This window comes from Sylvia atricapilla, chromosome Z (genome assembly GCF_009819655.1).
Source record: "Sylvia atricapilla isolate bSylAtr1 chromosome Z, bSylAtr1.pri, whole genome shotgun sequence".
NCBI lineage: Eukaryota > Metazoa > Chordata > Aves > Passeriformes > Sylviidae > Sylvia > Sylvia atricapilla.
In genome coordinates, this window is record NC_089174.1 from 28,718,976 (window position 1) to 28,744,110 (window position 25,135).

General features: G+C 40.2%; 1 protein-coding gene across 2 annotated transcripts in view; it reads left to right on the forward strand.

The window, feature by feature from the left end:
• The window catches only part of SEMA6A (semaphorin 6A), a 118,127-nt gene that overhangs the window by 35,905 nt on the left and 57,087 nt on the right, over positions 1–25,135 (forward strand). For both annotated transcript variants that reach the window (XM_066339940.1, XM_066339941.1), the window contains exons 2-3: positions 16,685–16,822; positions 19,678–19,795. In XM_066339940.1, coding sequence (XP_066196037.1) covers positions 16,723–16,822; positions 19,678–19,795 — 218 coding nt within the window. In that variant the 5' untranslated portion in view covers positions 16,685–16,722. The remainder of the gene's footprint in view (positions 1–16,684; positions 16,823–19,677; positions 19,796–25,135) is intronic.

Consider the following 25,135-nt stretch of genomic DNA (forward strand, 5'->3'; position numbering starts at 1 on the left):
CTGAGATGGCTGTTCTTGTTCTGTTTTGTCCCTGGTGCGCATGACACTCTCCTCCTTCAGTACTAATTCTTTCTTTCTTTCTTTCTTTCTTCATTTCTTTCTTTCTTACTTCCTTTTTTACTTTCTTTCTTCCTGTCTTTCTTTCTTCCTGTCTTTCTTTCTTACAATCTGTCTTTCTTTATTTCTTTCTTTCTTTCTTTCTTTCTTTCTTTATTTCTTTCTTTCTTTCTTCATTCCTTCCTTCCTTCCTTCCTTCCTTCCTTCCTTCCTTCCTTTCTTTCTTCCTTCCTTCCTTCCTTCCTTCCTTCCTTCCTTCCTTCCTTCCTTCCTTCCTTCCTTCCTCTCTCTTTTACTCTCCTTCTTTCTTTCTCTTTCTCTTTCTCTTTCTCTTTCTCTTTCTCTTTCTCTTTCTCTTTCTCTTTCTCTTTCTCTTTCTCTTTCTCTTTCTCTTTCTCTTTCTCTTTCTCTTTCTCTTTCTCTTTCTTCTCTTGCTCTTTCTCTTTCTTTCTCTCTCCCTCTGTGTCTCTCTCTCTTTCTCCCTCTCTTTCTGAGAAGTAATGTTTCCTATCTTCCATCTCATTACACTGGAATTTAAACCTAATTACTGTCAAATGAAACTGTATTCTTTTAGTTATATAATCTGGTAGCTACACATTAAACCTTCAGTTCGTCTAAGAGGTTATGACTGAGGTTTGCTTTTAAGTGTGAATTTGTTGTGGTGGTTAGATGATTCTGTTTAAGTTCAGGTGTTTGAGTTTAGAAATCAAACATAATTTAACTTGATTGATTGGACAGAATGATGGAAATCTTTCATAAGGTAACTTAAATATGTGGGTTATCATTCTTGGTGTTGAAACTAGACAGAGGAGTGAATTCTGTAGTATGTTCCCAGATCCAGCACAAGGTTTCCCAAACATTAGGGTTTCTAAAATCTGCTGATTAGGAAAAAGATTCAGTAACAACTCCTTTGTTATCTGTGTGACTTTTCTAAGTATAACTAGAAAAAATGTCTCTCTGACAGACTAGTTGGTAAGGATGGAAAAACTAAAAAAAAAAAAAAAAGGCTGACTTTGAGTTGAATATTTTCAGTGAGATGAATCACCATGTTTGTGCTCGTTGAAGAGAAAAACTGTGCTCCAAAGCCATATCCCCACCAAAACTGCAAGCAATAGCTCCTCCATCCTGCGGACTGCATCTCATCTGTGTGCATGTGTGCATGATTCAGTTTTTAAGGACTTGGTACAGGTCAGAAGTTGAATGCATTCATTTGAGCCCAAAATGTTGATGTGAGAAGTTTGGGGTGTTGGAATTCAGTTATGGATACTGTTATGCTGTAGAAATCCTGTCAGTATTTTTGCAGTTCAGTAACTAAAATATTTGCTTAGAGAAAAACTGAAGCCAAAGAAGAATTACATATTTGAATCAGGCGAACTGCAGCTGGAAACAGCTTTTCAGATACCGTAAAAATTTTTTTAAAACCTTCTTTATCCACACATGTGTGTGTTGTCTATGTCAACAACTTCTCAAGACAAGGCCTTTTTAAATAAAAATTGCACAGCACCTAGCATTCTTAAAATAAAACACGAGTTGAGGAAAGAATAACCAAAAGAAGCTCCAGTACAGTAATGTCTGCTGATGGTGTTCCTTTTTTTCTTTCTATTGGTAGCGCTGTTTTAATCCCAAGCAGTATTTTGCCATATGGGTTGTACCCAAAACTTTATTTTTTCAACAGAGGCAGATAAAAAGTAATTTACAGTCCTATGGTTTATAGGAGGGTCCATCCAGCAATAGAAATTATAACATTGACAGAGTTGTTTATTGCACAATTTTGTTCAGCTGATGCAGGATACTGCTGGGCTGTAGATGATGTGTGATTGGCTTGTGACAAAGTAGCAATCAATAATCAAATCACTATTGTAGGAAAATGTCAATTCATCTATCTATTGTATAGATAGACCAATTTCCAGGGTCAAAGAGAAAAAATTCTAAGAAGGAAGGGCATAAGTCTTCTTGCTTCTGAGCAAGCCCAAAGGAGAGGTTTCTTATCCTTGCGCTGCAAACTGTGCTACCTCAGATGCCATATCTGATTTTGCTAATTAGAGCTGCTTTATTTCAGGCTTGTCATAAAAGAGAGTATACCTTTTGTCTATGTTTGCATTATAAATACCTTGAAAGCAGCATATTGGAAATGATAGGGTTTTTTTAGTTTATGCATGTGAATTTACACAGTCTAATTAATCCTACTTGTGAACTGGGCAGGGAGACCCTACAAGGGACTCATTGCTTGGAATTTTTGCCCTAATATGTTTGACTTTGTGTACTTCTGTGCCTGCAGCGCAAGAGAAGAAATTGAAGTTTAAGTTGTGCTGAAAAGATTTTTGTCCTTATTCTGTCCTCAGTCAGGCAAAATTCTTCTGGATGACTGTGTTCCATCCCTGGGGAACACACAATAGGGCAACACAGTTTGTTCCAGGCTGAGGGGAAGAGTTATCTTTGGCAGGTCAAAGGAAAGGAGAGTACCTAGTTCTGCTGACTGAGAAAGAGCATGGGAGTCAATCTGTCTCCATGACAGAAAAAGAAAGAACGTGCCTGGTGGACTCCAGGAGGAAGTTTGCTCTCCATCTTCTTCATTGTCCAGCATCTCTGTGAAAGCAACCACATCTCCCTATCCTGTGTTTTCTGTGTAATACCTGCCTTCAGAGCTTACCAACATTCAGCTAAGAGAAACTAAGTCACAAATCAGCTTAATTAAAATGTACATTAAAAGATATATTCCAAGTTTAGTCATCCTTTGAACATCAAGTGCTAGATTTTTATTTATGGGAAGCACAAGCAATCTACTTTAAGCTGTCCAAAAAAGGAGGGAAGATGCCATCTGTCCCCATGAGCCTGCAACAGAAATAATGTTCTCAGCTTTTGGGGAACGTACGGGTGTATGTGAAGAAGGGGAGTAATCTGTTCTGGTATTAGGAAAGCCAAATCTGTTCTTGCGTGAGGAAAGCCAAGTCCTTTTACGAGAAAGAAAGACCCTACATGTCAGTGCTGGGAAGGGAAGGGATTGTGGAGGGCTCTTTGGGATTCAGAAAGGGAGCATACAAGCATTCTTCACAGTGTTTATCACAGAGGCATCAAGAGTTTTTCATCTCACAAACCAGTCCCATTCTTTGTAAACGCACTTTATTGTGGAGCATTGCCAATTTGCGACTTTATCTTGCTAGTTGTAGGTTTCTGTTGCCTCTCCTGTCTACATGCTCCTCCATGCAGATTGTTTCTTCCTGCCTGGGACAGTAAGTAATACTTACAGCATCCCAGGGAAAAAAAGGCATGATAATTTTCTGAGAGAAAAAAATTGCTTTCTAGCTCTACATGGGGGAGTGATGCTATGGTAGACATTGGTGTATAATGAGGTAAATTATCAATGAATTCACAGCTTTTCACCTCTGTGCTTTAAACATGTGAGAACACACTCAATATTCATGTGTTGGGGTTTTTTCAAATAATTTTTTCTTCGGTGTGGTCTCAGAGTGCTGTTTTTTCTGTGGCTGGACTTTTTCTGATTTTATATGCAGGAAGTGTAGCTTGCTGGTAAGTGAACTCAGTAAAAGTCTTTCTCCTTACTGAAAGTTTTGTCAAAGCGTTTAGAAACTCTGGTCTCTCTCCACAAGGTACCTCTATGGCTGATGTTTAGGAAAAGCTGGTACTAACAACCCTGAAGTGTCAGGGTCCTTCAGGGCTTCCAGAAAAGATCTTGTAGGTTAAGTGCTTTCTTTCAAAGATATATTTTTCCATCAGAAGAGGGCAAGTGCCTGAAAATGTACTCTTCAGATCTCTTTGTTGCAGGAAGATATTGAGAGAAGACTTCCCAAAACTCCGTTGTTATTATTGAGCCATCCTAGTACACTTTTTGGGCATTATTGTTGATGTTGTTCAGGATACCAGAAGTTATTAATATATATGGTCATAGGCACTGCAAAATTGACTTTTTCACAAGCATATGTTGAATATAGGAGCACTCATGCAAAGGATCTCTTATACTTCAAGCTGGTCTACTGATGTTTATCACAGAAAAATAATTCTGTTTTGGATCACTCACAGGAAAATTTTAATGAAAAGAAATAAAGTAAAACATGATCAGGACTATCTGCTTTGCTTTCTCTAGGAGAGTAATAATGAAAACCTAAAGAAGAATTTCTTCTTTTAAAAAAATATATGTAACCTCAAATTCTACAGGGAATTTGGATGTGGTTGTTTCCATTTCCTAACATTAGATAGGAGGCTTTGCCCAAAACCCATATAAAGTTAGCAGAATTTAACTGAGTCTTCATCCAAGTATGTGTACTTTTATGTGAAAGTGAAAGTGTTAAATATATACAATGCTTTATAACTGGAAGGCTTATAAATAGGTAAAGCAGCCTCATGCATGAGCTGATGCAGGTGGTACAAGCTGTAAAACAGCTACAAGTGTTCTGAAGTTCAGCAGGAATCAGTGCTCCATAATCTAGATTTTCGCTGGTGCAAACAAAAACAAGCCAATGCCCTTTAGTTGTAACTGCTGTGTGCTGCGTGTGCAGAGTCTCTGTTCTGTGACTGTGCAGGGAAGCACAGCCTGTGAGGCATGGACCATGCTTGTGGGTATGGGGGGGAAGACAGATTGGAGTCCAGCTGAGAATGTTGCAGCTCAATGCCCACTTGGATCTCATCAGTCTTTTCTAGTGAGTTCAGCACAGTCCGTGTATACCGCCTTAAGTCTCACTGAAAAGTTATTTGATTCTCTGGGATAACATCTTTTTTCCTTTTGAATGCTGGCAGGAATTTGGGTCTTGGCTGTAGATCCGCTCCTGGCAGCTGATCAGTTCAATGTCCACATCATGGAGGCCAACCTACTCTCATGGAGAGGAAACTCTCTCTGCAGCATTTGATATAAATCACATAAGCAGCAAAACTGCAGAGTAAGAAACAACAGCAGCAGTTCATCAGCTATGGAGTCACCTTTCTTGTTCCTGCGCAGGAATTTCAGTTCTGTTGGGCAACCTAGGAAGGATTCCTTTGGGGTTAAAAAAATCACCTGGCAGACTTCTTAAAAACCCTTAACTGTGTGTTACTACTCATGAAGCAATTTTGCTGAATTCACTTAGATGCAGTCAGCTAATGAATCATTGCTTTTCCTGTGTCACCCACCATTACAGACTGAAGTTGCAGGGCGTGAGGAAGGAGGAGGTTTGGGAGCGGGTCCTTGGTTGTCTGAAAAAGCCTTGGTATTTTGGTTAGAGTCAAGCTTTCATCAGTGAACCGAGAGCAAAGGTCTTCCCATCCTGATGCTGATGGAAATCTGTCTGTTACACACAGACAGATTTTTTCAGCTCAAAAAAAAAATTAAAATAATTAAAATTATTATTTGAAGTATTAGAAGTGTTTCAGTTTCAGTTATTACCTGAGTGCTAGTGCCATGAAAATAGCTTCTGTTCTCATTATTTGTTGTTGGAACCTGAATGCATGCAATCACTCCTAAAATAGCCATAGAAAGCACAAGCAATATAGAAACATCTTTGTCTTGCTTCGGGGCTTTGGGCTGCATAGCTGAGCCCACCCTGATGTGGGACCTGGAAACAGGCTGCAGTCTCATCTGAGTGACAGTCTGGATGGTCCTTTGCAAAACCCTGCACGTGGTATCGAAAAGGCAGAGGTTATTTCATGCAAAAAAGGAGAATGACATTGCCTTGCTCCAGCAATAAGCCAGAGAATGGATTAGAAGCTTTTCCTATCAACAAGGAAGCTCATCCATCATGCCCCATTCAGACAGTCATACTCAGTGGGCTTGTTCTGTCTTGCTACACTGAACTTTTTCTCCAAAGCTTGTCCGAAGCAGCAAAGCAAATAATAACAGAGCTACTGCTTTTGTAACTTGTATACAGGCATTTGTGAATGCTGCTTTGACTTCCTTTTCTATGCTGCTGTGAAAAACGAGATTCACTTTTTGGTAGATTTTAAGAAATAGGCTTTAATAAAAAGATAAGACAATTAGGAGATAAGGAAAAAAAAAAGCAAAGTACAGCCGGCCGGGTGACTTGGCATTTAGCCAAGTCCACAAATTGCCTATTTCACGGCTTTCTTTAAATACCCTTTCTGTTGTATCAGTCTGTTGAATATTCATATTTTTCCATAAACTAGTTTCCATATTCCAGGGACTGTTTTGCATGGCCCCTCCTTGGGTCCGCCTTTTTAGAGCATGCGTGTTTCTTGGCTGTGTCTTCATTATCACCTCCAGATTGGGCCTCGGTCCGTGCTTTCTTCAGATGGAAGATGCTGATAGTTGGTGTATCAATAGCAGGGTTCCCCCTACATGTTCACTGGATGTTATCCCAGCCAAACAGACAGTTCAAGCACACCACATCACTGCTACCACTATGCCAAATCCTCTCCACTAACAGCAGAAAATAAAAACCTACATCCTTACCACAAAGCCATCAATCATATAGCACACATCCTGCGAAAAGCCAACTTTATAATACCCATTTGTAACACTGCTCTAATTCTCTCATGCTATGCTAAGAAGCAGGTGTGAACAAATGTGTAAGGATGTTTGTATTCTTCAGTATGTGGGTGAATATGTGTCAGTAGTGTATTTCTGTGGTGCAGGGACTCATCTTACTCTAATTATGATATATTTTCTTACTTTTTCTCTCCTACACCACCTTAATTTTAAGTTTGCCTATGCAATCACATCAGATATTTGATGTTTCCTTTCAATAACAGACCATCAACAATTAAAATTATCTTCAACTATTCTAATAGTTACAGGAATTGTGATTTTTCTATTCAGAGGTTTATTGATTGTATCTGCATATAGCATTTTCCCTTAAAGTACACTGAATTACAATAATTAACCGTATGTCCAGGTTAACATACAGTACCCTTTGTCAGAGCACTATCCTGGAAATAATGTATTTCTTAGGTGTCTGTTGACTTCTTGCTATGCCTTCTGTCTTCCTCATAACTCTGAATTGGACTGAAGAAGAGAGTGGAAAATATGTCATGTTGGCATATTGAGGTGATCTCTTTACCCAAATGGCATTCTTGAGGATAGGGTACTTTCTAGTATTAACTTATCCATAAATCTGCTTGGATTTTATATGATTTAAAATTTGGGAATTTATTGGGCATGAATCTAGACAGAACAAAGCTCAGTCTGCCACTTGCAATTAGCAATTACTAGCAAGCTGCAGGTGCTAGATTGTTGTAAGCATTGTGCTCATCTCAGAGCGAAAGCAAACTACATAATTTTTCTGTCTCAAAGTCAGATTTATTCTATTCCTTTAAAGCTTCCAGAAATACCAGCAAAAAAAACATTGGCTATAAAAAGTAATCATTAAAGATAAAGATCTATGAAATTGCTCTAAAGTTTTAACAGAAAAACTTTTCCTGTGATCTGAGCCTTTTAAATTTGGGTGAATATCTGTCACTGTATAGGCACACAGCAGCAGATGTTTGTCTGAGGGAGAGATATTTCAGAGGTGGTGCTGAGACGCAAAGTTTTCAGTTACTTTTTGTTTTCTTAGTACTGGTAGTATTCTGGTTTTTCCTTCTACCTGTGTCTATCCATGGCTATTTTAGCATTTTCCCTTAGGTATTACATTTGTTTTGTGGACATTTGTTTTTCATTTTGGACATTTTGAGTTTTTGTACTATCTATGCTTTTCTTTAATACTTTTCTGTAAGGTATAAAGAAACTTGACATAACTAATTCATAAACGAATTAGGGGCTAAAATTATAAATATATATAGAGAACTTTTTTCTTATCTGCATTTTTTTTTAATCTCAGGGAGAAACACAATTTTCTTGAAGACTTTGCCAGGTTTCCAGAAGAATTAACCTTTCCCTTTTTTGTGCCTAATGTAACTCGTATTGCTTGACCACACTGTGTCCTTGAGTATCCTGACCCAGAATAGGATGCTGAGATTTGGCCTGAGTTTTCCTGCCATGACTAAACGGTTGCAGTGTGGAACAACTGGTGAACTCTGCAGTGGTGACTGTCACTTTGAGGTAATGTGTTGTCCACTGCTGGAGTAATTTTTATGTGAATAGTAATGTTCTTGAGTATTTGAAGTGCTACAGTAGATCTCATTCATGTTTTAGGGTAGGTATGCAGTTTTATGAGATGTCAAACCACTTTGTGACAAAACTGATTGGTTGCCATTTGAAAAAATAACCTGACAAAATTTGCAGTTTCTCTCCAGGTAAATCAAGGCAGGTTCATTAATTGATTTTTGCATAAGTGGATTTAGGAGCAGAACTGGCCAAATTGCACAACAGCTAAGCAGTGTGCTCTGATTAACAGCTGACTTAAATGTGATGATTTGCATTTCCCTGCTCTTTCATCACATGGATACTACAATTTCAAGTGAATGGCACAAGTGTCTTGAAGAGTACAGCTGTGGAATCAAATTTAAGGGCTTGAGTGTTTCTTGCATTAACAAAAAGTAAGGGAGAGTTATTTGTGATTACACCAAACTTTAAAATGGAGATATTAAAATCACAGAATCACAAAACTGTTTAGGTTGGAAGGGACCTTAAAGATTATCTACTTTCAACACCCTTGCAAGGACACCTTCTGCAAGACCAGATTGCTCAAAGGACCATCCAACCTGACGCTGGGCACACCCAGCAATGGAACCTCCACAATTTCTTTGGGCAACTTATTCCAGTGCCTCAGCACCCTCCCAGTCTGAAGCCATTTCCCCTTGTCCTTTCTTGCAACATTCATGTGGCAGCTGTGACAACTCCTGGAGGGCTGTGTCTAACTTCTAATTTGTGACATTTGTAAATGTTGTTTGTGAAAACATACCAGACTTGGTGTTTTACCTTTGCTGTCCAAAAGGAGAAGAAAACAAAGGAAGGACACATTTCTCTTCCATTATATCTTTGGGTCACCTGCAGCTATATAATTTTTATTTCATCTATCAGATGAGAGAATAGAAAGTCATTGACTGGCACTGATATTTCCCAGGCAAGGTGAGTGTTGGAGAGAGTAATGGTGATGCTGGTAGTGTGTCTGTTTTCTATTAAGCATGCCGAGATGAAACAGCAAAGTATATATTAGAGATATATACTTAGAGAACACTTAAAGGTGCTCTCTCCTTTCAAAAGGCTGTGATTGCTACATTTAGCTCTCAAGTTGATTTGGAATCTTGACAGAGTTTTGCTGCAGTCCCACAAATAATCAATAGAGTTATTTTTATCTCTTAAATGAGTGAGACTTCTAAAAATAAGAAAGACATCTTTGTAATGACTGACCAAGCTGTTCCAGAGTTAGGTCCAGTGCTCTGTATCATTGGGGGTGTTGAGTGAAAGAACTTATTTGGGCATTGCCTTTGTTCCATCCTGCAAGTTTATAACCCCAAATAAAATTGCAAATGTTTCTGGCAGTCATCCCCCAGGCACAGATGGCTTTCCTCCCAGTTTTGGCAAGCTTGATTTCAGTTTAAAACTGAGCAATATTAGAAAGTGAAATATTGCATGGTATAATATCACTACCACCACCATCAACATCATGACAAATGGAGCATTTGTTATTTCAGAGCCATGTGAGAGAGCTAGTGCCACTGCTTAAGCCCTTCCTTTAATACCTGTAACTGTGCTGCTGCTGGTGATGCACAGACAGATGCATCTTGTGAAAGCAGATGCTTTAGCAAGGAACTGTGGCCATTTTCTCATTTGCGTTGGCCCTATATTTCAATGCAAATATCACTGAACAGGTGGCTGATGAGGCCCCTGTGGACTGTTTACAGTAAAGGTTACAACCAGAATCAATAGGCCTGAGATGCTTCTAATTCCATCTGGGAGATGTTCATCTTCCTTCTGACTGTTTCCCCTCTGAACAGCAGCATCCTGCTAGCACTGCAGTCATCAGAAATGTCTCACTCAGGTTAGAAGAGAGTTTCTTCTGTTTAGGCCTCCATTTGTTCTTTACATTTTCTTTTTGTGCTGCACTGGAGGGAGCAGCACTGTGGATCTTGACAGAACAGGTTGCCAGCATTAAGCATGCTGAGTTTTGCCTACTGACTTGACACCTGCTACTCCTGTTCGACAGGCTGAGGCTCATCACTGCTGCCTGGGCGTTGTCCAGATCTTTTCAGTTTATCGCTTACTGGGGCAGGAGGTAGTGATGTCACATATCATAGGTGACATTATTGTGCAAAGTATAGCCTTGTAAGGGTGCAAATGAGGGGAAAGGAAAGTTGGTATAGACTCTGGTTTGCATAAATCTGGACAAAATAAGCAATTACCCCAGAAACTTGCAGGAAAATACTTTGTATTTGGGCAGAAAATTTATTTTAGATGCATTTTTGCAAGTCTTTGTGAGAAAATCTGCATGGCCCATGTATCTGTATTTCATTAAACTAGTAATTAAGTTAAGTTCTTATTCTTAGTTATGAAGTATTATTCTTTTCAATGAAGGTAGGTACTGTTACTTACTATATGAGGCAAAATCACTCTTACTGGTGTCTTTCCCTTGGGCCTATCGTCATGCCTGGCGTGCAGCCCACAGCAGCTGGGCAATGAGTAAGCAGTACTGAATCCAATTAAAATGCTAGTAAAGCATGTATAGCAGAGGGCACCCATGCAGTCCTCTTATAGTCAAAGAGAACTTTTTCATATGCACAAATGAGAGTGGGGTTTCATATACATAACTTACAGTCCACAGTGTTGCCAGACAGGTGCGGACTTCCCCTGGCCACTGCCCCTCTCCCCTCATCAGTGTTAAGGAGCAACTCCTTTTTACCATGGGATCTGAAGTAGTATAGGTGATTACCCCAATGTGTTCATGCACCAGTCTCTCTGGCATAAAGGCCAGATACCTGGAGTGCAATAGTACTTTTTTGGCCACCTGAAATGTGTGGCCAGCTGTAGAGACAACAGGAGCAGAACAGGAGACTAATGATGAATGATGGCTGCACCATCAGTCACGAGGGTATGTTGGAAGTTGGTAGTGATGATGGGCACAGAGCTGGCACTGAGTCCCTGTAGCCACCTGCGCCACCATTCAGGTGAATGAGCGGCAATTGGTAGAGAAAGGACAGCATGGGTGAAAAAGCTGTCCATCCCAGACATTGCCCTGCCACTGCCAATTCAGTTCCATTGTCTGACACTTCATGCTGCTCTTGCTGATAGCCACTTGTGTCTCCTCTCCCTTGAGCTTCCCAAGCACCCGCTGAGCTTCTGTTCACTCACATCTGTCTGATCCGCTTGGCACCACCCAGAGCAGGCATTTTGCACGGGCCCTTCTGCTGCCTGGTGCAGCCATGCAAAGTGGCCGAGGAGCAGCTAGCACACCACACAGGCAGGCATAGACAAAAGATGCTTTCCTGAACGGCTCTACTATGCCAGCCTAACATTCCTCATTCTCTGGGAGCTGCAGCCTTCAGGTTGTATTCCTCTCTTTTGTTTTTGTTGTTGCATTGTTCCCAATTCCTTCCTCTGATTTGCACGAAACTCTTATCTTTCACTTTCTACAAATTGTGAATTTTAAAGGGTAAAGAACAGTGATAGTATTTTCCACTCAAAGATTTCCAAAGCAAAATTAGTCAAATTTAAATTTAGCCAAACGAGTTCAAGGAGGTTGAAGGCAATTGTTGAAGAGTTGAACAGTTGAAGGCTAATCTGTACAGGGAACAGCAGGCAGGTTGGCCAGCTGGTTTCTGTGCTCTTCCTTCAGCACAGCAGGGCAAAGCTTGCTCTGTGAGTCACTTTTGATGAGACACTGGAGTAAGACTTTGGCTCCTAAATCACCTCTATGCCTTTAAAGCTCTTACCACAAAAGAATCTCCAATCTTTTAACCTCTATTATGAACTTCAAATCAATTTCTTCCCTGCTTTTTAATGGTACTTTTGCTTTTGTTGATTGTGATTCTAAGGGCTATTTGCAGAGTATTTCCAGGACCAGTTCGTGTACGCTGCATCTTTCTCTGTTGTGCATTTATCCTTATCCAGTATTTCGAATTCGTCTGGCTTTACTTTTATTTTCCTCAGTGTTTGGTCAAATGTTATTCCTTCTTGCTGGACTGTCTTTTTGAAGACTAAATTATTTCTACATATTTGTAGAAATGAAAGGATTTGTTGAAGACAATCACAGGCTTTTAGGGCCAGTAGGTTTTCTGGACTTGTTTCATGCATAACACAGACCATGGAATTTTTTTCCGGTGATTCTTGCATTAAGCTTAGTAATTTGTGGAGCGAAGTGCAGCTGTTGTATATGAACACAGCTCATCATGGTAGAAAGAAGTTTTGTAATAAATGAATATAACAAGATCTATTCATTACAGAGCAGTCTTACTGTGCCATGGGAAAATTCTGACATGGTTGCATACTTGGATTTTTCTTGGAGTTACGCTGGGATTAGCTAAATGTACAGTGAGGTTGAAGCAACAAGATGGGAGATTTTCTAACACAGAAGAGCATCCCTTTCAGTAGAGATGAGCTTTTGCAGTCATTGTTGTTGCTGTTGAATTTGTTCTCAGGCTCAAATCTGCCCTCACACTTTTATGGAGTTTACCAGGAAGTTCACTTTTCTGTTTAGATTTTTCACTGGATTTGTGTAGCCCTTCTGGAACAAACAAGCTGTAGATAAAATAACCTGCCTACTAGGGCGCTGTGGCAGGGGCCATGTAATCCTTTCCTTAGCCAAGCAGATATTCTGTATGCATTTCCACCCAGACTGTTGTAAATGCTAAAAATATCAGACAGAAAAAAGCAAAGCCCATCATGGTGGCTTCTTGTTGGTTTGAATAGCTATGGATAGCCATTGTGGAAGGAACTTGACGCAGCAAAATTAGACTTTTCTCCTTATTTTAAAATAATCATTGCTTTCTTTGCTTCAGAAACTCCTTCATGCCAACAGCATGAATTTTTCAAAAATAAATGATCCTGTGTCAAGCGTGTATATATGGTTAGTTTTGTATAAGCATAGGTATAGGTATAGGTATAGGTATAGGTATAGGTATAGGTATAGGTATAGGTATACATAGACTTTGACTCAGTAAAAATAATAGTAACTGCAACTTTATTATACTGGTATCCAAACATCCTACTTAGAATGATCCATCTTTGGGCTGAAGTGTACAAACAGAGAAAGGCAAAACTTTGATTTTTATATACATTAAGAGATCATGTGGTTTGTTTATAATTAATTATAATACGACAAAAAGGAGGGAATATGTCAGTGGCCAGAAGAAGATGCATTGCATAGGTATTTGAAACATCAGCTTCAGAAAGAAGAATCAGAGCACCAATGTATGTTCCAAAAAAATCATGTATTCCTTGGTTTAGGAATGCAAAAAGATTATTTGTGGGGTTTTTAGAAGCTTGGAAGAAACTAATCTACTCTGCCAATTTGATGGCTACAAATTACTGGATTAGACACAAATTATAAAACATGCTCTTAAATATTTGCAGGGCTGTATTTTAATAGCATGCTTGATAATGAAAGACCACCAAGACTCACGCTTCTTGTCACAGGAGCTTCCTCCAACAAGAGTAACAATGAAAACCAGGAGAACTGGAGTTCTCAAAACCAGTTCTCTCTCAACCAGTATGTCTTAGTGCAGGCCAGATTAAATTGCAGTTCAGATCTCTGCATGAATGATGGAGAGCTCTTCATTGATGTTTGAAAAACTTTCGTTTTGAGACAGTGCCTGTATTCACTTGGCATCACTGTCTAACTACTTGTCTTCATCAGACACAGTGTTCACAAGCGCTTTTGATTAAAAGTAGTTTCAGCACAGTTGCAAGTGAGAACATTTGCATCAATCCCAGGGGCCTAAGCACACTGAAAATTGTACTAAAAATAAGTGTGACCTTCTTGAATCAGCGCTTTTCTGAAATTCCACTGAAACAGTACAGCTCTTTCTGCCATTGTAAGAACTGCAAAAGTGACAATATGTTTGAATAATTACCTCTGAAAAAAAAGCTGCTTTTGGATTCAATTTAGTCCTCCTCAGTGTTAATTTATTGGCACAGATGCTGATACACGTGTAGTCCACTTGAATTATTGACATGTCAAAGTAGATATTTTGCATACGCATTTTGTGAGTTTGAATGACTTTGTTGGCATCAAAGCAACAGAGAATTTTGCTTTTTTCCTCTCTTCTCCCTCTTTTCTTCCTCAAAAGAATCCCCTTAAGAAGAGAGAATTTCATATGCTTATAAACCTACTAATCTATGTCAATTCATTTGTCGGTTTAGTTTTTTCCCTAGGTAAAAGAAAGCAGATCTGGCCCAATAGCATGTACATGAAATCACAAAGTAAACTTGCTGGCATTGTTCGTTTTCCTGGAATCCATCTCCTGCACAAATTTGCACAAAGCAGTTCACATTGAGTCTGCATGAGCAGTGGAGGCTGATGGTGCAGAATCACCCATGGGACAAGTTTTTCAGTCTCTAAGGGGAGTGGCAGAGCTGTGTCTGCAGCACTGTGGTGCTTTCCTCGCAGCATACAAGTTGTTAGGTAGTGGATTTTGTGATGATGGGGAGTAACAGAAAGCAGCTATTCTTATGCTCTGGAGTCTCACTGTGAGCCAAGTGGTCTGGATTGTTAGCCTGCAGACTGATACTGTGGATTAATACAGTTTAGGTGGAAAAATTGGATTGCTTCCTAAGTTCCTCCCGTTAAACTGTTGTTCTTCAAGTACATTTCAGAAAAGATTTGTGCATTGGATTGTAGCAATTTCAAGGAGAAAGTAATTTCAATCAATTTATGTAGTAAGGCATTTTGTTTTGTCATTTTGCAGTGTATTTACAAAGGCAAAATTTTTAAACCAGCAAAGTGACGTTTTGCAAAATTGCAGAGAGATAAAGGAATTAACCCCTTCGATGTGTATATATTGCTTTTAAAATGAAATCTTTAGAGGGAAACTGTTTTTGCAAGCATGCTATTTACTTCTGCTGCTTATTTCTTCTTTGGGCATTCCAAAGGTCCCCAAATGACAACAAATAGAAAGAAACTAGCTCTACCCCAGAGAGCTAACAGTCAAGAGAAAATGATAGAGTTGACTAAAAAGATAAATGGAGGAAATGCATAATGAAAGTGTCTGCAGGCAGATACAGCTGTGTCAGTAATCACACAGAACTATTGGCTTAGCCAGTGCTAGATTGAAATACTTCTATTGGGGCTTGTATGTACTATCTTCTAGTATGCATTCTCCTGTAAGTTAAAATGGACAGATGGTGTCTGCATTGCATTGCATTTATTCTTGCTTTTTTTATCCTCTGCCATACATCTGAAACTTTGTTCAGTTAAGGTGCCAGTCACTGCCTTATTTTTGGGGGGTTTTTTCCCTAATCTTGGTCTAGCTTGGTCTCTCAGTTATTTTGTTCATAGAAATAGTGAATCAGCCAAAATTCCAATTTGTGTGTTGAAATAATAGTAGACCAACACTAAGAGTGTAATAAATCAGTAGTTCTTATGTACTCTGTCACTGTGTAACAGATCCCCACACTCCACACCATTTATAGCAACTGAAATTTTATTTGAAAGCAAATATCTGAGGAGGTAAAATAATTATTGGGACATTTTTCTATTGGTTAAAAAATTAGGAATCCAACATTTTAAACTTGCTAATGCTTTTTTTGGCATCAAGAAAGGAGATACAGGTATCTAATATTAAATAATAGTGCAGAAGGACGAGTTAGCACTTTGTTTGCCAAATTAAGTTTCAAAGACTATGTAGGTTATGAAGTTTGACTTTCTGCCCATAAATCTTGAATGACTGAGAGACTGCTGTAAAATATCTTTGTTCAAAAGGAATCTTTGGCAGGCAGCATCAAAGGTTTGAAACTCTGGAAGGGATGAAAAGAAAACCCCACTTTTGCACTGATTTCCCCTACAGATCAATGTCTCTGTGAAATTTGCCTGGGAATTATGCAGTATTTACTGTATTATGTGCTGGTTTTTTTCACTGTATCCAAAGGCCCCAGTGATTCCTTTTATCTCAAAGATTTAGGGATATTTTTGTACGTGAAATCTGAATGAATGAATGAATGTGTCAGTGGAACACAAGGAAAAAATATATTGGATTCAGACAGTTCTTCCTTATTTTATCACAAGTTGGAGTATTGGTTTTACAACACCCAAATTTATGGGTATAAATTTTTATGGTAAAGCCCAATGACATGTTCTGAATTCTCTGTCAAACTCTCTCAGTGTTTCTTCACTTGATTCACAATTCTGCTGGGTATGAATCAGTCCTGCAGAATAACTCTTAATCTCTTTTTAACCAGAATAATATAGTGTGGGTTTGGGTTGTTTATTTATTTATTTATGGTGTGTGTCATCATGTCATCCTCTAATTATGTAAATCAAAAAAGGAGAAAATAAAATATTTCTTGGAAAACTCTCGTCATCTGTCGATCAGTGCAGGAGATGAAGCATCTTTATTGCATAAAAACATCAAAAGAAGAAAATTTTTTGTAACAGACAGGTCCTTAAGTCTGTCCTCAAGCAAGATGTGGCCCTGCAGGGGCATGGACTGAAGAAAAACTGGCTTTGCAGGGCAGTATTTTCTTAGAAACACAGCACGCCTCCTCAGGTACAGTGAGAGGCTTGAGGAGAAAAGCTCCCTCTGCTTTCCACAGACTCTTTAAAGCTCTGACCCAACAGAAGGTGCTCAAACTCTTGCTTTTCTTCCACAGGGTGAAGTGAAGAATTGAAGCCTCACAGCTGAACTACTATGAGGTCAGAAGCCTTGCTGCTATATTTCACACTGCTACACTTTGCTGGGGCTGGTTTCCCAGAAGATTCTGAGCCTATCAGTATTTCGCATGGCAACTGTAAGTATAAGGGTCCAGAGGACTTAATTTAGTATTGATCAGGGGACTTCAAATCAACACTACTTAAATACAGTTGCAGTGGATAAAGTTGTTTTTTCTTGATTTCTCCCATATCCACCAATTTACATTCTCAGGTACTACTATAGGAAAATGATTTTTTCACATGGTCTTAATATTTGTTAATCTAATAAAAATAATTGAACTTACTTCTTTAAGCTCAGATGGATTCTGCTTGAGCATTAGACATTTTTTTCCTAAGATGGAATTGTAGCTAAAAACCAAATCAAGACAAAGACTTTTTCTATGACAGAAGGTCTCTCTTTTCCTACCAGTAGAGATTGGCAAACTCTCCAAAGTCTAGTGTAACACAAACAGCTGCATATTGAGATCTGCTGGCTAAACAGCTGGGGTGCTTTCTATGCATTTTACTGTGGACTTCAGGCCTGACTTAACTGATTTTTTCACATTTGCTTGAACTCAATTGTGATAATGGCAAAGAAAATTCTTCCAAGTCCCAAAGGTTCAGATTTTTATAAGGAAATTTTTAGCATCTGAGCCTCTAAAAGTGTGTCAGTGAATAGCATGTCAGCCAAGAGCAGGCTTGTGTTCGATTATTTTTTGTTCAGGAATTTGGTTTTGAAATTTTACATGTTTACTGTACTTAGGAATGGCCTTAATGCCAATAAACTTGTCTGTCCTGTGTAACACCAGTCTGAAAGACAAGACTTCAGGGCACATCTGATATGCTGCAAATGCTAATAGACCTCTGGGATACAACAACAGGGAAGGCCTGCTCTGAAGCAAATGCAGGTGAAGCATGGCTAGTGTGGCTACTGGATCTTCAGCACTAACATTTTCACCCTCCAGAAGGGCAATGCTAATCATTCTTGAAAAATTTGCCAGGCTTGATCCTTTTGGAGAAATAGAACATGGGATATTTTTTCCTCTGCAGCATGGCATGCTGAAGTAAACATGAATTCCCCTAGTTTGTTCTAGATCCATAAGTTACAGAGGAAACACTACTGAACAGAAAACAGCCTGATAATAAAAGTTGGCATTTTGCATATAGGGCATGGTCAGAAGGATTAAGCTTCTGAATGTGGATCCTGTCTGGTGTCTTAATTTATTTCTTCAGGAGTTCTCAGTACCTGGTTTGGAAAGAAGTTCATTTTTCTATCCAATTTTATCACCAGACTTTCTGGCACATGACACTTAGAAATGCTTTCCTGAAGCCATGCCGTGAACCACTATTTGACCAACCTTTACAGGTACAATGCTTTTAGAAGACAATGGCTGAAAATACTAAAGCAGTAGATGAGTTTCTGAAGAAATAGATTCCCACAAAGAGCTGCAGTTTTCTGAGAAAACATATTAATGGGGAAAAGGCATAGCTAGATGCTAGTCAGCTCTGTATAGCATTAATTTGCAACACGTCTGCAGTGATAACACTAATCAGAGGATTATCCTTCTCCTGTCTTCTGTCATTTTATTTACTTCATTAGCTGCTTGTTTGTATACCTGGATGTCATGATCATATGACATGCATGAATGTGAAGTAGTTCTTGATCAGAAGTGTTCACTGGTGTAATAGGTTGTACTGAGGAGCAATACTGAGGGTTTTACTGAAGAGCAGTATTCTGAGGAGCAGTGGAACACACTGTGTGTGCTGAATTCTCACCCCCAAAAAATAATGGAAATAGACAATAATGCTCCTGCTGACTGGTAGAACTGGGGAAAGATGACTTGTTGATAGCACAAGCTCAGTACAGGGATTCCAATCAGCTGTCCAGTTGCCAGAAGGACTGGAGTATCAGACTGGTTGCCAAAATAATGTGCAGTGATTTTCATTTCATAAAGTTTAAGTGATGATTTCCCACTGATGCATTAAGTTTTAGCTTTCATCTTTTTCAGATTCTGTGCTGCCTAGGGGTGTAGTTCTGAGCCTCATGTTAAATGCCAGTAAGCTCTCTTCACAGAGTTGATAGACAAAACAAATCCTTTTCCTGCTGGAGACCAAGGAAAGTACAACTTTCAGGCCCAAAAGCATAAAAGGTGGACTGAAGAGAGAAAACAAGAAGAATGGGACTTCATAACCTGAAGCTGTAATTGGACAATTAAACCTAATATGCAAATGAACCAAAACTTATGAAAGTGTGAGACCTCATGACTGGTCGTCCATTTTGTGATCATTTTGGGTCACGTTGGGTGTACCTCTGGCCAGGCTCTTGTCCTGCTCAAAGTGTACCTTTAAAGGCCTTTTAATAAATACCTACTTTGTTATTTTAGCTCTGTCTAGTCTCTGTTCCAGGTCAGCCTTCTCAGGGCATCACCACCATTTCTCAGAAATCCTGCAGCTGTTCCATGACAGCAGTTGAATCCTGTACAAAACCCAGGGAACTGGCAGTTTAAACCAATGAGAGCCAAGCCTTTTGCTTTAGCCACTACCAATCCAGTCATTGTGGTGATTGATAGGCCACTGTGGAACAGCTTTGTTCTGATAAGACATGCTTTGGCAGCCAGGAGCAAGCATTTAAGTTCTGCAAGCAGTGAAAGAAAAAGTGCCGTGTACCTGTGTGCCAAGAGGTCCAGAACACCTTTTTGCTTAAAAAAAATCACGGTTTGTAGATTGTCTTCTATAGATGTGGTGACTTTCTCCTTTGCAGCTGCAGAGACTGTAACTTGGAGGAATTCTCCAGCTCTCTGTGCTCATGGCTTCTAGCCCCAGACTGTGCTTCCAGGACAGAACAGAAACCACTGGTTTTGACTATGGCTGGGCCCCATGGTGCTTCATGTCAGCCCCATTTCAGTTTGTTATTCTCTTTTGATCCTGTTGATTTTTTTTTTCCTTCCTACAGATACAAGACAGTATCCGGTGTTTGTGGGTCACAAACCTGGGCGGAACACCACACAGAGGCACCGGCTCGATGTCCAGCTTGTCATGGTCATGAACAGGACCCTCTATGTTGCTGCTAGGTCAGTAGCCTCCTGCTTCACCACTCCTCTCTTACTGCATTAAAAGAGGAAGGAGAAGATAAGGAATATTCTGAATTCTTCTCTGGTGGACACAGTATTTTTAGGATTGTCTCGCACTCAGAGAGAGCTTTGCAGCCTGTTAGTAAGACATATTAGGACTCTTCCTAGACAATTAACTTAAGTTTTCTTACACCTGTGCTTTAGGACTAGATGCCTGTGCCTTCCTCTGAGACCTGCAAGAGGGAAGTTGCCAGAAAAATAATTTAGTTCCACGGAGTAGCAATTCTATCCTCATTGTTTTATTCCACTTGTGCTCACCAATAATGAGCACAAATTTTAGAGAATAATTCTTCTGTGCACAAATGTATTTTATGATAAGAGTTATTAGAACGTAATTTTGCTGATTTAGGAATGGTTTTGGTATCTTAAGACAAAAAAAGAACCAAACCTGCTACCTCATGGTTAATTGAATTTAGTGTCTTGACTTTATTGGAGAGCTATACTGTGCAGACATGAGCATGTCTTTTTATAAAAATTGCACTCCTTCAGTTTGCCTAGCTCAGCTTGCACTATCAGCCTCAGTGGGGCTACACCCATTACACAGCTGCCAACCTGACAGAGATCTGATATTAACACTTCATCTCCCTACCTGTTATTAGCAAATAAGATTGATGATCTTAGAGTGGGAATTGCATGAGATGCAGAATGAGTGCAAGATGGGTCCAGATTAGCAAGGGTGGGTAGTCCAGTTTAGGAGCTCTTGGACCCAGATCCTATTTGGGACCTCCCTGCAAGCTGCCTCTCAAGTAGTAGCTTGTTTCCTGCCTGTTTTCTGGTCCTCCATTGGATAAAATACACACCTTTCAGCATGTGCCACATAAAACCAGGCCGTTGCTGCAGATGGGAGAAGTGGTGGGTGGGATAGCCAAGAGTGAAGGGGAACAGCTGCTGAACAGGCAGCCTCTCACCACCAGCCCAGTCTGAGAAGCCCTTGGCAGCCTCTGGGAGCTGCCTGGCTTTCTTCTCAAACAGCCACTCCCCATCTCCTGGGTGGTCGGATGTGTCCTGTGGGGGAAAGCTGCCTGTGGATCTCCGTGCAGCTCCACCTAATTGGTAATTGCGTTACACCATCACGGTCACTGAGTGCCATTTCCAGAGTCATGTCCCTGGCTCTAGAAGAGCACACCTGTTTCCTTACCCAGCCATCACAGCTGCTCTGGCTAATTGCAGCTTCCTCAGGCTCCTTGCATACCCCACACTGCAGGGGTCTGGGTGGCAGGGCTCAGGGCTCTCAGAGCAAGTCCCTGCATTGAGTCCAGGCAGAGAACAAGTATCCTCAAGTATCCTTCCACAGGAGCTGCGGTGGCAGTGGTCATAGGGCACAAGGAGAGGTCAGCCCTGTGGCAAGTGGCAAAGCCCTGTGCTTTGGCTGAGTTCCAAGACTGGTATTTTTGCTGTGTTTAGTGGGATAATGAGTGGGGCAGGGCAGAGGGTTGAATAGGTTTGAAAGGAGGCAGGATTTCCTCCTTTTCATGAATGAGCTCCCTTTGCTTTCCTTATTTGTTTTCCCTGAAATTAGGAAATTATTTGCAGTGAGATGGTGGTAAATCCTCTTTGCAGATTTTGCTTTGCTGTTTTCATAATTTGTTCCCAGGTTGAGATTGACGCAGTTAGGCTGTCTCAGTGCCCAAATAATTGGCCTTACAACAGGAAAACCTGGAGAACAGTTTTGGGATATGAAACCACTGTGTGCACAAATTATATGAAGAATGCTAATATTTGGGGCATAACATGTATTATTATGTGAATATGTATTCTTCCTTATTTGTATAAAACAACTTGCTACAATGAGAGTGCTTATAATAGTCCTAGGATCTTGTGACCTACAAATAAGAATAAAGGCCTGGTCTGTTTTGTACTTAGGCATGAAAAAAATCTTCTTACACTTTTTTTCCTTCAGTAACTCAAAACCTCTTTGACATATTCTTTCCCTCCTCCATGTTACTGAATAAAGTCCCTCCTGGGCTGACAAGACTATGTATGTGATACAAGTTGAAATTCAGAGGTAATTTTTATCTGTAAGTAACAAACTTCAGAAAATGAGTCATCCTTCAGTATCTAGTGTGAATGAAAGTTTGTAATTCAAATTCTGCATTTCCTTCAAAGGCAGTAGTAAATCTAGAGATTGGAGGCAAATTTGTACACAAGCAAATGTGTTTGCCAAAGAGTTTTGTAACACAATTCATTGAAAACTGTAGCTAAATAAAGCTTTGGGCTATTATATGAGATGTTGCTTTCATGCTTTTTTAATATATTGAAATACAGTGATCCTAAGTTTATGTTTCACCTTATTATCTGAGAAACAATCCAAAGAAATGGTTAAATATAGTTGGGGTGTTTTTTAATTAGGGCTGTTGTATTTAGGTTGGGGATGTTTTGTTTGCTTGTTCTGGAAAAAACAGTGTTGACTTTACTTTTGCAAACAGTTTCAGCACACCAGAAAGGCTAACTCAGATTTGAGAACTGCTTACATTTTATTAATGAGCAACTGGCATAGAACAAAATTTCTGTCAGTCTGCTATTTATTTTGTCGTATGGGATACATGCCTCCTGTATTAGCTATTACCAAATAAACTTTTGTGTCACTTCACAAAGGCATTATTTCGTGTTATCAGGCAGAAATATACAGACAGTATAAATCAGAATAACTCAGCCAAAGGCCATAACGCTTTACCGTCTGACTATCTGGCTTACGGTCTGCAAAGAACCAGTTCTGTCATCTTTTTTCTGGTGGGAAGGGTACTCCTTCTTCGCCATCTCTCTGTCTCACTCGCCTACACCAAGGCACACACACCCTCTTCTAAGTTTGCTGTGTCTCCTCCTCCCATTGTCTCATGCAGTGGCAGCTTTTGTTCACATTATCTGCCACCCCTCGTGTGTGAACAAACAGGCTAGGAGCAGGGCATGGGATGGCTCCCTCCTCATTTGCAGTTACATTTTTCCAAACTGTGCTCGAGTGCCAAGGGTCGTGCACAGCCAGTGGCATTATTTAAATTCCCTTCCTTGACAAGATTATGCCATGGCAACAAAACTGTTCTGCTGACTGGAGGTGGGAAAAACGGAAGCTCTAGGATTAAGTAAATTTGTGTTAGAATAACTTAATTAGCAGTAAACTGTACACATACCACAGCTTGTAGATAGTAGGAGTTGGGCAGCAGTGGGAAAAGGAGGACAAGGACAATCCCACGTTTTCTGTAATTAGGGAGCCCTCCCCCAAATCTGACAGCTCTTTCACTCTCTACTGACACTGTCAGCAACTGTGTTTCTTCTGTGGCATGAGAAAATTATATGTAATTTTCCTGATGCTAACCATCTTTTCAATAATCCCGTAACTTAGCATCTGAATTTTATTTGAATTGTTCCTTGAACCAGAAAATAAGTCCTCTTACTTTGTTTAAAGACTGCTTTATTGAGAGCAGAACTGAACAATTCGGCTCTTTCTGAGTACCACTGCTGTATTTTCTGTCTTGTTGATAATGAAAAAATTGTAACCTCTGGAAAGTGAGGCTGATGAGTAAAATAAAGAGCTGTGCTGGAAGAAGGGTTTTAGAGGTCCATCCACAACTCATTTGCAATTCAAGAGATTTTTTTCCCCCCACTTTTATATAGCAGGAGTGACAGCAATAAAGAGTAATGCACATAAAAAGGGAACCATGACGTAATCTATGAGACTGATATTGTGCTAATAGGTAATTTTGTTCCAGAACCAACCCTGACCACTGCTCTGTCACTGAAGTCAGGCAAATAATAAACTGAGGTATTAAACCAATCTTGGAAGTAAATGGCAGGTCTGGTTTTAGAGTCTGGAGGGGAAGAAGACCCATCAGCTCCTTGATTTAGCATCTTACAAAGCAAACAGCCTCAAGCTCCATAGGAGACAAATTTTAAAAGCCAGTTCCTTACCACAATGTGCCTCTTTTCTCCATCTGAGAGAAGTGTTATTTCTCTTTTAGCAGTACTGTGTGTTTGCCTTACTTAAAGAGACTAGCACTATTTCCCTGAAACCAAATGAAAATGAAACTAACCTTGACAGCAGGGATTTCTGAAATGGAAAGAGCCTATGTTTTGCTTTCAGCAGACCCCTCCAATGCTGTAGATCGTACCAGCTGCGCAGCTTTCTGCATGTTGAAAAAAACCAATTTTATTTCAAGGAAAAATGAGATCTCAGTCCCAGTTTGATATACTGGCTACTACAGCATTGAGGGTTGGTGGGTTTTTCAACTTTTGGGTTCTATACAGAGCTGTCCCTATTCTCAGCTTACATGGAAGAGAATGTCTAAAAACATCTCTTCACCTGAGTAGCTGTGTCTGGTTCCTCTTTCTAAGAAGAGATTGGTGGCTAACTGTAGACAGGGACAGGATCTCAGGAAAATAGGAAAGTAAAAGCAAGGAAAAAAGTGTGAAATATTTTCAGAGAAATATTTTACAGTTTCGTTTGGCCAGCATTGTGTAAAGAGAATGATTTCTTGGAACATTTTTGTGTCAGCCTTTTGTCTACCATATTGTCAGTCAAATTATAACAACTAAGGTTAGGAGGGGAGGGGAGGGGAGGGGAGGGGAGGGGAGGGGAGGGGAGGGGAGGGGAGGGGAGGGGAGGGGAGGGGAGGGGAGGGGAGGGGAGGGGAGGGGAGGGGAGGGGAGGGGAGGGGAGGGGAGGGGAGGGGAGGGGAGGGGAGGGGAGGGGAGGGGAGAGGAGAGGAGAGGAGAGGAGAGGAGGAGAGGAGAGGAGAGGAGAGGAGAGGAGAGGAGAGGAGAGGAGAGGAGAGGAGAGGAGAGGAGAGGAGAGGAGGAGGAGAGGAGAGGAGAGGAGAGGAGAGGAGAGGAGAGGAGAGGAGAGGAGAGGAGAGGAGAGGAGGAGAGGAGAGGAGAGGAGAGGAGAGGAGAGGAGAGGAGAGGAGAGGAGAGGAGAGGAGAGGAGAGGAGAGGAGAGGAGAGGAGAGGAGAGGAGAGGAGAGGAGAGGAGAGGAGAGGAGAGGAGAGGAGAGGAGAGGAGAGAGGCTAAATATGGCACAGTGACTTCTAGCTCAGGAATCTGTCAGAGGGTGTCTAAAAGCTATTGCAGCTGATTTCAGGATACAGAAAAACATCTGCATTGTGGCATCTGCTGTAGGACTGATAGAGTAGAAATCATGTGAGACTCATCTACTTTCCCAAATCTCATTTGTTCAAATGAGGGCTTTTGGGAAAGAATCTTACTTTGAACTTTTTTAGCACTTTTATTTTTTTCTTTTAATGGGTAGGCAAACAATTAATATGTGAAAATGCTTTTGTGGGAGAAGC